This window comes from Ursus maritimus, unplaced genomic scaffold (genome assembly GCF_017311325.1).
Source record: "Ursus maritimus isolate PB19 unplaced genomic scaffold, ASM1731132v1 scaffold_9, whole genome shotgun sequence".
Classification (NCBI taxonomy): Eukaryota; Metazoa; Chordata; class Mammalia; order Carnivora; family Ursidae; genus Ursus; species Ursus maritimus.
In genome coordinates, this window is record NW_024427107.1 from 75,710,317 (window position 1) to 75,724,263 (window position 13,947).

At 49.2% G+C, this 13,947-nt stretch overlaps 1 protein-coding gene across 1 annotated transcript in view; it reads right to left on the reverse strand.

Moving 5' to 3' along the window:
* The window catches only part of FAM135B (family with sequence similarity 135 member B), a 179,489-nt gene that overhangs the window by 88,695 nt on the left and 76,847 nt on the right, over positions 1–13,947 (reverse strand). The window contains exons 3-4 of the mRNA XM_008684168.2: positions 8,269–8,408; positions 384–454 (exon numbers count right to left, since the gene is read on the reverse strand). Of these exons, the coding sequence (XP_008682390.1) occupies positions 384–454; positions 8,269–8,408 (211 nt within the window). The remainder of the gene's footprint in view (positions 1–383; positions 455–8,268; positions 8,409–13,947) is intronic.

The window sequence follows — 13,947 nt, forward strand, 5'->3', positions numbered from 1 at the left end:
AGAATCCCAGCCCAATCTCCTCGGATTCAGAAGGAGCCTTGAGACTTGCCGCATCGTAGGGTCATTAATTTAAAGACCCAATGAAAATAATACTGCACTGAAATGAATGGAGGTGTCAGAGATGAGAAGGTGCCAGATAAGGAAGGCAGGCCGGCAGGCTGTTTCCTGTGCACGCAGCACGTGAGCGACCGGCCTAAAATGCGTGCCATTGGCATGACCACGTGGACACTCCAGCCCCGGGGCTGGGCGGGCTGTGCAGCTGCTCAGGAACCGGGTTTCTGAGCCGTGTTCTGAGGTTCCTGGCCATGGCGTGCCCCAGAGGCGGGAAGGGTCGCAGGAAGGAAGCCATAGGACCGCGACTCGGAGAAGTCAGGGACACTCACTGCTGTTCGCTGTCGGTGAAGTGCAGATCCACCTTGAGCTGAAAATCCACTTCACTTAGTGCCTCTTCCACCTGCAAGAGAAACACAGCCGAGGGACTTAGGGGTCAGATCTGGCCCAAACCAAAACTGCGGCTGGTGTATTTCTCAAAGTTTAGGAGAAGCATCTCGCCACAAGGTTAATGTCATTTGTTCGTAAAGCGGAATTCGCTATGCATGTTCCATGGAATTCTGGTGGAAGGGGAGATCTGCGAGGATTACCAGGAAAACAGAAGGAAGGGATTTATGTAGTCAAATGTAGGAAAAAGCAAATGTGCAAAAAAATATTAAACGAGTTTGCTGTATCTCAGGACTTCTGAGAACCTTATTTCCCCAACAGATTTGATCTGGAATCCTTTAAGGCAGGAGGGAAATGTTCCATGGCACCTGTTCTGGGAAGGGGGGAGCTATGAACTTGACCAGGGGACACCCGTTTGGCTAGTGATGGGGTGGTGTTGGAGGGGGCAGCATCTCTGCCCTCAGGCAAGCCCGTCTGATGGGCACCACCATCCAGGTGCCCAGAGGAGGACGCTGACACTCAGGAAAGTGAAGCTGCTCTCCCAGGTGGCTCAGCTTCCAAAGAAAGCAGACCTTTCATTTCCATCTTGAGGTCCGTTACATTCAACCATTTACACTTCGAGACACTTTGGCATTTCGGGTCCTATCCAACCTGCTTTCCTTCGTAACTTTCCTATTTTCATCATTTTGCAAAGGGATCTATTTGTTCTACCTGCCAGCTTCCCCCGTACTTCTTTTCCCACACTGACCACCACCACCCCACCTCTAGGAAGGTTGCTTGCCGAATGCCAGATCCCAAAGCTGCCCCTGCTCAGTGGAGAAACCCGGGAAAGCACTGTGCTCCTGGGCCAGGACTCGGGCTCCTCCCCACGCCCAGGCTGGCCGGAGCCCTTCCCCCCTGCAACCCACAAAACCCTGGTTTCTAATTGCCATTGCAGCATTCAATGCTTCCTATTACAACTGTTTCAGGTTCCTAACCTGGAAGCCTGTGATCCAAACTGTATCTGCAGACACAATTTGTTCAGTCTGCACAAAGCTGCAAGTTGCAACTCACAAATTGCAAACATCCAAAAATCAGGCAACTTCACATTTCTATTGTGAGTTTCCAGCTTCTATTAAAACAACAACAACAACAAAAATCCCTGGATCTGGCAATGCAGGGCTGGCATCTAGAAGCTTCATCTGGGTCAGGCTCCCTGCATTAACTGACAATCCCCGTCTGGCCTGTGGCTAAACCCCCCTGGCCATTTTCTTGCCTCGTGTCCACAGTAATCAGTCACCATTAAGGGAGAGAGTAGTCTTAATTCATTCTGGATCCCCAGCTCCCGGAATAGAGCCTACCACATAGAAAGTATTCATGTATCCTGAGGAATAAATAAAGCTCTTCTCCACCCCCACTCCTTTCGGGTTTTGTTTCTTCGCAAAATGTCCTCATCCCACAAGGGTGGAAATCTCTTACCCAAAGGCTTCTCTGGAAGCACGTTCCCGGTTAAGCATAACTCAGGCAGAGACATATGGCTGGAATTTATCTTTAGGTCCCCAGGGTTTTAAAATTTGTTCAGAAAAAAAAAAGCATATAAAAGTTAACATTTTGCTGGACCCAAGTGCTATGAATAACTTCCGTTTCTAGCTTTGTTTTGCATAATCACAAACCTTGCTTCGTACACACAACCCAAGCAACGGAGCCTCTTGCCACCCGTTCCTAGGAAGTGAGACTGTCAAAGTAAGCCTCCCTAACCACCTCCTGAGCATGCTGGCTAGCAAAAATTCACCGTACACTCCAGTTTTAAACTTGCTGCAATTCCTTTGGAACCAGGAGAGGAATCCTGGGCCGGGATGAGCTGTGGCTAGATTGAGCCTGGCTATGACCTCGCTGATGTCTCAATAATTTAATTCCAAGACGCTCCAGAATGAAGTCATTGGCTACTCTCACCACTGATTTCATCATAGGCTGTTGGCTGCCTTCCCCTCCCTCCAAACACACACACTCGTACATGGGCACATGCAGAAAGGTGCACACACACACACATTTGCACATGCACGTGTGCAAACGCACTTGTACTCATGCCCTTCCACTGCTCTGTCCTACTTGGTTAAAGACCTCACCTCCCTTTCAGAGTCAATGTTTAGTGCCAGGAAGCCACGTAGTGCGGCACTGGGCATAGTAACAGGAGCTAGTATTTGCAGAGGAGCTCCTGGGGAGCAGTCCACAGCCCAGTCTATCTTGTTCAATGTGGAGAAAACTGTGAATTCAGAAATATTGTCCCCATTCACAAATGAGGACATTGAGGCTCAGTGTAGTAGCGAGTTCCCAATTCAACTTTCCCAAGGTCAGCTGGTGAGTGAATCCCACAGCCCAGATTCGGTCAAGGCTTCGTCTGATTCTTTGGCCTTTTTGTGTGATTTCTCTCATCTGTGTTGTTGGGGTTCACGTTCTCTCCCTGGTTGGTTTCGACACCCTCATAACGATGACTCTCACGTCTTCCCCTCCATTCTTAGCTTCTCTCTCTTTTTTTTTTTAATAAAGATTTTTATTTATTTATTCGACAGAGATAGAGACAGCCAGCAAGAGAGGGAACACAAGCAGGGGGAGTGGGAGAGGAAGAAGCAGGCTCATAGCAGAGGAGCCTGACGTGGGGCTCGATCCCATAATGCCGGGATCACGCCCTGAGCCGAAGGCAGATGCTCAACCGCTGTGCCACCCAGGCGCCCCCTTAGCTTCTCTCTTAAGCTGCCACACAGCCGGGTGGGAAAGAAGGAGACCTCAGAAATCAAGCTATAATGGGTGCCCTTCTTGGCTCTATGCTGGGCCAATCAACCTCTCTAACTTGGTTTTCTCATCTGGAAGACGAGGGTAAAATATTACCCTTATTCCTTAGACAGCACTGCACACAAAGGGCTGAGCACAGAATATGAACAAAGACCATTCTCAACAAATATTAGTTATTGTTGTTATTTCTAAATTACTGTGGGCCACCCCCCCCCTCCGCCACAGGACCCTCCCTACACCCACCCCACAGGGCGGGCCTGCATACTGCTTGTAAACACAGACGTCCTGGTAAGACTGCCTGGGTTCAAATCTCAGCTCTACCACTTCCTAGCGGCATGACTTGGCACAGATTCCTTACTTTCTCCACGTCTCTGTATCGTCATCTGTGACACACCACAGCCCTACAGTGAGGATTCGATGAGATCGCCCAAGCAAAGCACTCAGCACAGTGCCTGCCACACAACACAGCCTAATAAACACAAGGTCTGCTCATGTTAAGGTCATATGGGTGTTATCATCACTCGACCTGAATTCCTATCACTCCCCAAAACACATGTGTCTTCTCCCAAGTACCCTGGGCTGTCAGCGGACCCCAAGCCCATTTCATGCCCAAACCATACCATCAACTCCCCGTGAATGTTCCTGAGCACAGGATGTGCTATATTCTCGGCTGAAATATAGCTCACGCTTTCCACCAGTCCCCGCTGTCGCCACCTCCGCGTGGTGCTCGAGAACACTCGCGTGGACCAGAGCACTGCCTCCCGCCCTGGAGCTTGGGCCCCACTTTGCACATTCCCGCCAGATGGACCTTTCCAAACCCCAGCTCTCCTCCTCCTGATTCCTGAGGGCACCTATGTTTTTAGAACAGGTAAGCATTCGGTCTTCAGCTCTCCTGTCCGGCCTCACCCCTGCGCTGCTTCCTACCCCACGGAGAACGATGTTTTCTTCCCCAGATCTGCCGTCTTCTTTGCTGCTTTTCCCTGCCCTCAATACGCTACCCTCGGTCTCGAAAGCTCTTCACAGCCTCCTGTGGGAATTCCATGCATTCTGTAAAAATTCAAAACTCTGAATCAACTCCCTCTGCCCGGCTCCCTAGGTCTGGGACGGGCTCAAGAATCTGCATTTTGAACAAGTTTTCCAGGGTTCTGTGGTGTGGGTACAAGGAATCCCACTTTGAGAAATGCTATTCTTTCTTAAGCCTATAAAACTGCAACCTTGCTGATAAAGACCATTTGATGTAATCTGCCCCTCTCCCTCCTCAGGGCACTGAGCATCTTGCTGTTCAGAACTGCCCTCTTTGCCTTGGCTGCCGGGGAGCTGAGTGCTCAGTGTGTCGGCTGTCATTAGCAACGTCCAGCGCCATGGCTGTGTATTTTGGTCTATGACATTCATCCCGGGCTTCCTGGCTTTTCCACCCCCTTCTTGTGCTTTTCCTCTACTCTGGCTAACTCTGTTGTTGTTTTTTTTTCCTTTTACTATTCTATGCATTTTGTCAGCCTTCCCAAATTCTCTGAGTGATTACACAGAGTGTATATAAATAAAACAGTCATCCTACCTTCACACTCACTCTTTGCAACCGTCATGAAAACAGCCTGTCTTATGCCTTAGACTGGGATGGCTTCTGTCCATGCTCATGTCTCACACTGACCCGTGCCCCCGCAGTGTGGACACAATCTTCATGCCTGCGTTTCCCACAGCACGTGCAACAGTGTGCTTGATGCGTAGCCGTCATGTGTCTGTTCACAATGACGGGCTGTGTGCATACGGGAACACGAACTCTGGCCAAGTGGCTGTAGGCAGTGTTTGGGGTTGTCCAACACAGCAGATATTCACTGGAAAAGGGCTAATGCATCCATTCTCAATATACAATGTTTATGGACATATCTAACTACCTTTAATTGTCACTGCCTTGGGTACAGTGATGAACTGTAGCATTGTTTGCTGGTGTCTGGGTTACCCCAACACTGTAACAAATTGCTGGCTTGCAGAGATGACTGACTTGGTAGAGGAAGGAAGCACTATGTACCGTCACAGAGACTCCCTGTTCAACCTCAAAACCGAGGCTTGTTACAACCTCACGCGAGTTGAACTTGGGTGTTGGGAAAGGCCCCCAGCTGCTGGGGCGGGAGCACGTGGTAACTTCAGAGGAAAGGTGACCAAGACACCTGAGCAACGTGCAAACCCAACCTCCCACACCCAACCCAGGGCCGGAGGGACTCTGAGGTCAACATGCCGGAGGATGATGGTCCACAAGAGGTAAAGCGATGTTCTCTTGCCAGAATCCGGATGAGCCCAGTGTGAGCACACAGCCTAATTTGGAGTTCCTTAACACTCAAAATAACCTCTGCGCTCTCTTCCTAAACTGGGCCCAGGAAGGAAGCAGATGATGAGGTCAAAATGAAGAATTTGTGCAGTTCAGGAAAGAGATGATTCACAAGGGGATGGGGAGGGTTTATGGAAAGCCACAGATGAGGGCCCGTGCGTCAGGGCTGGTCACCGCAGGACGTCCGTGCCGCCCTGGACCAGGAGATACAGGCTGAGGGAGTGGTGATCAGAACTGGAGAGAAAGCTACGTGGATGGAGCCCTCTGACCTAAGCGGAGACCTTGGTTAAAGGTTTAACAACAGGCTCTCAGGAAGAAAATTAAAAACCCTGATTTACAGCATTGCCGATTTCTCTGGTGCAAATATTTCCACCACAACTCGTTTCCAGCTCCCCGTGTGACATGGCTGAATGGGGAGGTGGAAAGAGACGTGTACCTTTGGCTCGCACAGCCAGGCTCCAGCACACTGCACAAGCAGCCCTCTCTGACCCAGCGGGAAGGAGCCTGAGGAATGAAGACTCTGGCCCCACTCACCTCCCTTCCTCCAATCACTTCCAGGCCTCTGAACCCAAACAGAAAACAGAAGGTAAGGCTACTACTGAGCAGAGAAGGCAATCAGCTCCAGGGTCCACAGCAGGTGGGGAAGGTAGAGAGGGGAACGATGCGCCAGCCAGCTCACAGGAGCTAGTTTGGGTCTCTTCGATTTTAATTACAGATGAAGTGTTTGTAGTCACTGCGATGGCACAAGAAAGATGGGGCTCAGGGTAACTGAAGGTTCACAGGGCACCCTGGGGATATTCGTTTCTGTTTGGAAAGAAGGGGATTACAAAGCCCCTAGAAAGAGGGATTCCAAATTCAGGTCATTCGTTCACCAACTAAGTCATCTGCTCACACTTGCCGGACGTCTCCAACAGAATCCTATGGCAGGCACCGGTGTTGTGAAGACAAAGAGAGGGACGCCAGCCCTGAGAAGCTCACTGATGGGGTGGGGGATGAGGGGCAAAACCTAAGATAAACACCGTGCCCTTCCACCTTTCTGATGAAATCAACGGCTCCCTATCACCCAAGAATAAGCTCCGCGTTCCCTCGCATGGCCCACAACACCAAGTCTGGCCGCACCTAGCTCTCCAAATTCGCCTCCTGCTCCTTCCCTCCACTTGCTGTGCAAGTCACCTTGGCTTATCGCTTTTGCTGGGACATATCAACCTCTTTCCCACCCCAGGGCCCTTGTCCTTGCCATGCCCTCTCCCAGGGATGCCGTCTCCCTGAGCTCCCAGCACGCCTGGCTCCTCGGCCTTGGGATCTCAGCTCAATGTTGACTTCTCAGGGAGGCCTTGTCCTCCAGGGAATCAGCTCCATCTCGTGTGAAGGGCGTGTAGGAGCTGAGCTCTGGGCAGAGGCCTTGCAGGGTGGGCCCACCATGCATTCTCGTCCACATTGGGTCCAGTGATAGCCTCACAGGACCTCCAACAGGGGTGCCAACCCCCATTCGTCTGCCCTTGTGGGTGCGTCTTACAGATGAGTAACTGAGCCCGCAGCAGTGGGAGGCTCAGGGATAGGACGTACGTGATTTATTTATTTTTCTTCACTGTAACGTACTGATCTAACAGTAAAATATAGGCCCCAAGACACCAGGGATATTTTCTTGTTCACTGTTCTATCTTTAGCCCATAGTAGGTACGAGTCAGTAACTCAATAAATCTCCAATGGATTGATGGGTGGATGGATGAATGAATGAAGAATGAGTGACAGTTTTTCACCTCTAGCCACACAGTGGAGCCTGGTCACCACCTAGACCACAGAAGACGTGGATGGAAAGCCATGGGGCATGAGAGGAGGAAGGTATCACCCGGCCAGCAGGAGCTGTTCCACACACCACTTCAGGAATGTGAGTGGGGGACGTGTGTCTAATCTGACTTCCCTAAAATGGGAATACACTTCCACATCGTTGAAGATATTCTAGCAGGAAATGAGCAGCTGGGACGTGGCGATGGGGCTCGGAGGTGGGACTGGGGAAGTGGGAGCAACGGCTTAGACTTCAGATACTCCTTTGAAATGTGTTCACCTGAGGAATAGAGAATTTTCAATCAAGTTTCCCACAAATGGAATGAGATCCCCAAGGTGTCTGGGCTTTTCTCATGCATGAGGTGCCGTTTCTACTTCTCTCCGTCTGAGGAACTCTTAGTTTGTGCGTCTCGGAGCCAGCTCCCTGATGGAACCATCGATGCCTCCCACAGAGCTCACCTCTCCATCCTGGGGCCCTTTGTTTATTTGTACACACAGCCGGCGTCGTGCACGTCACCCAGCAGGGTGGTGCTTTCTACACCTGTTTCCCTACGAAATTCCCAGTCCCTGGAGGGCAGAGTTCCTGCCACCTTCTGCAGCTTTGTCTCCCGTCCAAGGGCCCAACACAGAGCCCTGCACAAACCATATACTTAGCAGGTGCCTGCTGACTGACTCCTTGATGGAGCCCCAGAACCGATGAGCAAACGGACACGTGAAGAATGAATCAAAGTGTCAGTCAGTGAGCTAAAGGAAACTGCTCGGAACATGGCAGGAGGAAGCATATGAATGGAAGAGCAAGTCCAAAAAAGAATAAGTAAGTAAGTGCATGGGTTCTCTAAAGTCATAAATCCCCGTTGGGCTTTACAGCAAATCTACGGCTTCTCCTTCACTTACCATTTACCCAGCAATGGCTACCAAAGCGCTTGTGGCTGGCGGTGGATTGCAGGACTTACCCTTTCTCCGTCTAAGAGCAAATGAGCGCGGAAGATGACGGCGTCATTTATGGGGACCTCTTCGTTCCTGTATAAGATCTGAAAGACCCGGCTATGCATGGCGTTCTCATGGGCGCAGGCTGACTGCAGGCTGCTGCTGTCTGCAAAACAAGAACGAGTAGGAGCCCATGAACCCCAGGCCTGTCCTGTACCTGCAGCCCCCTCCACGTCAGTCCAGCTCAAGGAAGGTAATGGCCCCCAAATGCATGGTGCTGTCCAAAGATTAAAACCATAGAAGAACGACGTCCCATCCTACAAAGATTTCTGTTGAGTGAACCGGGCTGGCATCTCAGAAGAATCTGACCAACCCCTTACAAACCACATGACCTTGTCACGCAGCACTCCTCGGCTGGAAACCGGTGCCTGCTAAATTTCCCACCTGCTCACATGTCTCCTCCTCTGTGAGGCCTTCCGTAATCCTCCTCTCCGGAAATCAGGGAGGAAGAGAAGAACAGAGAAACAAGAACAGAAACGTCTTTTCCTTCTCCAAGGACTTCCTAGCGCCCACAGAATCTCTCTCCTGAAAATATTGTTCACATAGCACGTATGATGTGGAAAACACTCTGTCTTGAGTTTCAGGTAAGTGTATTCTAATGGCATTAGACATCAAGTTTTCAAAAGAACTTGTTCGACTCGGTGGCTTCCAAAGCATTGTAAGTATACCCTCATCCCTAAACATTGTCTGCAAGTTGAGTCCAACCTCAGGAAGACACTTCTATCTGATGATGACCAGAGACTTGCCCACATCTGCTGACCAGAGTGATGGAAAGCAAACAGGTGAATTTCTCAGGACCACCTAACACATAAACTGCACCCTAAGGAAAATATAAAAATACTTTCAAATAAGTAACGCTAATATTTCTATAATAGAAGGCAATGATTACCTATTCATAAAATAGTACTTTTTACACAAACAGTACCTAGACATACAATAGTGTGAGACTGGACAGCTTCCAACATGCTTTCACGTACGTTACTTTTCCTCAATCCTTCCAGGAAATTACTAGGGAAGATTTCACTACAGACGAAGAGACCACGGCTCAAAGGGACAGAGGCAGGAGTCTTGGTGTTTGCGATGTGAGGGGCTCCATGTGCATTCATCCTCCCGTCTCTCTATTTAACAGCCAAGAAGAATAAAATGCATCCATCTCCTAGCAAAAGGCAGTTCCTCTATAAATCACTACAGAAAGAATGAAATAGCATGTTTGCCAAGAAAGCCCAGGAAATAACAGGAAAAATCAGTGCAACCGGCAAAGAAAAACAGCTCAAGTGCCGTGTGCATCGTCCTCAGATGGCTTGAAGAATCCCCGGGAAGCAGGAACAAAGGGTCACTCTCACCCCCCAGTGCAGTGACACCCGAGCTGACACCTGCCTTGAGCTTCGGAGGAGGGAAGAAAAACATGTAAAATCTCAGGTCATTACCAAGGCTGCTCCAATGTGCCTGCTCTAATTTGCACTTCGTCATGAAGGCAATGGAATTACCAGGCTAATGCAGACCTATTTAGACCCGCCGGATTCAAATTGATGTGGCTTTTAAATAGAAGTGATCCTTGCGCACAAATGTCTTTCTGTTTTTATTTGCCGCACCGGCCCTTTCTCTATCACTGTCAAGGCCCAGCTGATCTATCAGCCAGCCCGACACCGTGGCAGAGGACGGATGGGGCAAAGACTCTGAAGGTCAGAGCAGCACTGAGCCGTCTAGCACCAGGAGGGACAGCCAGCAAAACAGTTCAATCACTGGTCTTTTTGGGCAAGTGACATCACCCCTTGTAACCACAGCTTTCCATGTGAAAAATGGGCATATCCACCCTGACCTCCTGGGATCCACAGAGACATAAAGAGCATAAAATAAATCAAGATCCCAAGACCGAGCACATACTGGGTGTGCAGTCTGCAGTAGGATGACCCTTTGTGCTTAGAAAAAGGTCTGCGAATTCTCTGTTGAATACAGTTCCACTGGTCACATATTTTTCTAAGATATTTTTTTAAAGATTTTATTTACTTATTGGACAGAGAGCGAGAGAGCACAAGTAGGGGGAGCAGCAGAGGGAGAGAGAGAAGCAGGCTCCCCGCTGAGCAGGGAGCCCGATGCGGGACTTGATCCCAGGACCCTGGGATCATGACCTGAGCCGAAGGCAGATGCTTCACTGACTGAGCCACCCAGGCATCCCTTTTTTAAGATTTTAAAAATTTATTTTGGGGTGGTATGCTTGTGAGCAGGGGGAGGGGCGGAGAAAGGGAGAGAATCTTGAACACACTCCCCACTGACCATGGAGCCTGACGTGGGGTTCAATCTCATGATCCCGAGGTCATGACTTGAGCCGACATCAAGAGTCAGTGGCCACATTTCCATGGGAGATTAAACTCCTCTGACTTTGAGCAGGTTGACAAATGAGACCACAGGACTCAATGGTATTTACAGATCAGCAAATCCCAAAGTGCCCCCCTTAGGCCCAGGATGAGGCATTTCTTAGGGTCTCTGGGACTTCCTGGGTCATTTTCTTATCACTGTTAAGTAGGGCATAAAACAGGTGTCTTCTTACGAGGGAGGGCTCACTGATCATGGACACTCTCTGGGGTTGTGGGCATTGCTGAGATGGTGCCTGCCTGCTTCGTTCCCACTGGGTTTCCTCCCTCAACAAGGACAATGCACACTCTGATACCTTGCCCGTTATCTTGGCTCCCTCGTCCTGACATTCTGAAGGAAATGGGACTTTCTTCTCCTTGCAAGGCCTCTCCCTGGAATTCCCTGTACTGGCTCTCCAGCTCATCTTAGGGAGCCCTCCTTGGCAAACAGAAGGCGCTTACTCCAGCTCAGCCTCCTTGCATGCCCCAGCACTGGGCACCGAGAGATGAGGAACACGCATGCTCTCTCCAATCTTAAAGACCCTGGGGAAATTCTGGATGCTGCCCTTTCTTAGCTGTGGGGTAAAGAGCCACACCTCTCTTTAGAATGCTTTTACTTGTTTGGTAACTGGATTTCTACTCAAGTGCTCCAATGAGAAGGCGTAGACTAGAGTCTCCCCAAATACCTGTCTGCTTCTGCGTGTGTCAGAGTTGGTACAACGCATGAGTATCTGGAAGGACAGCTGGAATGTTAAGGGCAAACAGGGTAGTGGAACGAAGGTAGGAGAAGGAAGAAAAAGGAAAGGAAAGGAAAAGGAGAGGGGGGAGCAGGGGAAAGAGAATAGGGCAGAGGCAGAGGGACCCCTTCACGGCCCCCACCAATCAAAGAGTGGGTTTCCAACAGCTTAATCTGGAATTCCAGGCCAGAAGGCAAGAGTAAAAAGACTTTTAGGTTCTGTTGAGTCCCCCCCCCCCAACAAGTGACAGCAACAATCTGCGTATCTACGTTATCTCTAAATGTCTACAACCTGGAGGATGACCTTCCCTCTTCTGGGCTCCCCCCCAGCCCCAGGGGCCTCTGTGAGTGCAGATTACAGACTGTGGGTGCTGTTTATCTGATAATGGGCCGTCTGCCCCTGAGTGCAAGCCTGCGCCCCTCTCGTGAGCATTGACTCCACTAATTCCAAGAATGTGGCCATGGCTCTGCCTGCACGTAGGAGCTCCCCAGAGAATCAGGCTTGTGCTCCACAGTCAAAACTCTGGGAGGCTCCTTCCAACCCTCCAGGCCTGGAGACAACTGGGTGAGATGTGGACTATTGACCAAAGAAGATGCTGAACTATCCCTGAATTTTTTCAAACCCAGGCCATATTCCAGTGTGAGAATCCCAACATGTCAGAGCTCATGGAGATGGAAAAGCCGAGCTAGATTAAGAGCAACTCAATGTCAGGACCTTGGCTTCCTTATCTAAAACAGGACCTCTTCTCTCTCTCTCTCTCTCTCTCTAATAAATAAATAAGTAAAATCTTTTAAAAAAGGATAGATGGACGCCTGGGTGGCTCAGTGGGTTAAGCATCTGCTTTTGTCTAGGTCATGATCCCAGGGTCCTGGGATCGAGCCCCACATTCGGCTCCCTGCTTAGTGGGGAGTCTGCTTCTCCCTCTCCCGTTCCCCCTGCTTGTGCTTTCTCTCTCACTCACTGTCAAATCATAAATAAAATCTTTAAAAAAAATAAAACAGGACCTCTTTCAGTAAAGCAAAATTACTTTCTAAACTCCCCCACTCCACACTTCCTCACTGTATGGCCTTGGGCAACCCATTAAATCTGAGCTTAGATAAGGCAAGAACCCTGCCCTGCCTAATTTCTGTAATGAATCTGAGACTCAGAGGCGATGAGGAGTAAAGGAGTACATTTAACTGTAAAATTCTCGAAACCCAAGCCGATTCATTCCTTCCTACGATGAAGATGATAATGATTCTTTATGCCAGGTGGTTTTCTGGCTACTTCTAGGGAGGACAGAAAGTCACCTTGAAGCCAAACTATTATGTTTTCTAACAGTTTTAAAGAATAGGCAGAAAAGAAAAACACCTTGAAGCAGATGTTCCCTGTTTCTCTAGAGAATGACCAGAGGGACTTCCTGTATCGCTTAAGTGTTTTCTGGCTGGTAGGACCAGGGAACACTCATTGTCAAGCTAGAGAGGTATGACATGCCCTTTTGTGATTCCTCCAAAGTGCTACTTTCCTTGGAGACCCTTGTCACAAGACTACAAGTAAAACAATCCACGCAGGGAGAGTATAACCCCTGGGAGCAAACAGCCAAGGCGCTGATGACTCTTTCTGGAGTTTGGAACTGGGGAGACCCATTGGACTGGGATAAACTTTACCCAAACAAAGAGGTGTTAACATAGTGTATGCATAAGGCACTACCGTTTCCTGGAAATAAAGGTAGCTTGAGCAAAGCTGGACCCGAGGATGATGACTCTGGATGTTCACAATGGCCCAAGGGTCCGTGAGTAGAAGGGTTGGTCTGGCTACATTATGAGCTGGAAAGTTCTGTAGATCCATCTAACTTGGCACAAAGGTTGGGCTTTGAATAGCAATGGCTGAACACGTAAGTATCACCTAAAAAGTGATCATTGGAAGTCCTGAGGCAGGGCCCCCAAGCCCTATGCAGATGCCTGGACCAGCAAGGAGCTCCCCATTGAGTCCACAAGCCCCTTGAAACTCTAAAGAACCCCCTTCAACAGAACACCCGTATCCCATGAGAAGCCCCCATAGCAAGAGACAGATCAGACCCAGTTCCTTCCTAGCCTGGCTTTCAAAACAGGATTCCATTTTATTGTAAGCCCGGAGCTCCTCAGCCAATGTGAGACGGGGGAAGCAGGCTAGCATTTCTGCTAACAGAACATTCAGATACAAAAGCACTTCTGTGGAATATCTGAAGAGACGTGAATGTACTTGTACCTTCAATTTTTGAAGCACATCATATTGGTGACATCAATAAAAGGCTACATTTTAGTTGTCATTTGTATTGCCTTTTGAAAAAATAGAAACGTTTTTCTTCCTTTGTACTTAAAATACGGGATGCCCACGGAATAGTGAATACTTTGCTTTAACGAGCAAGGATATGAGTTTATGCCTTACCCATAATCCCAGATTAATATGTTTCTGTGTTTTTTTGCTATAAAACATATTCACGTATTCCTTAAATCCTTATTAATCACCTGCTATGTGTCAGGTCCCGTGCAAGACAGTGGGATTCAGAAATGGACAATCAGAGTTCCTTTTGGGGTGT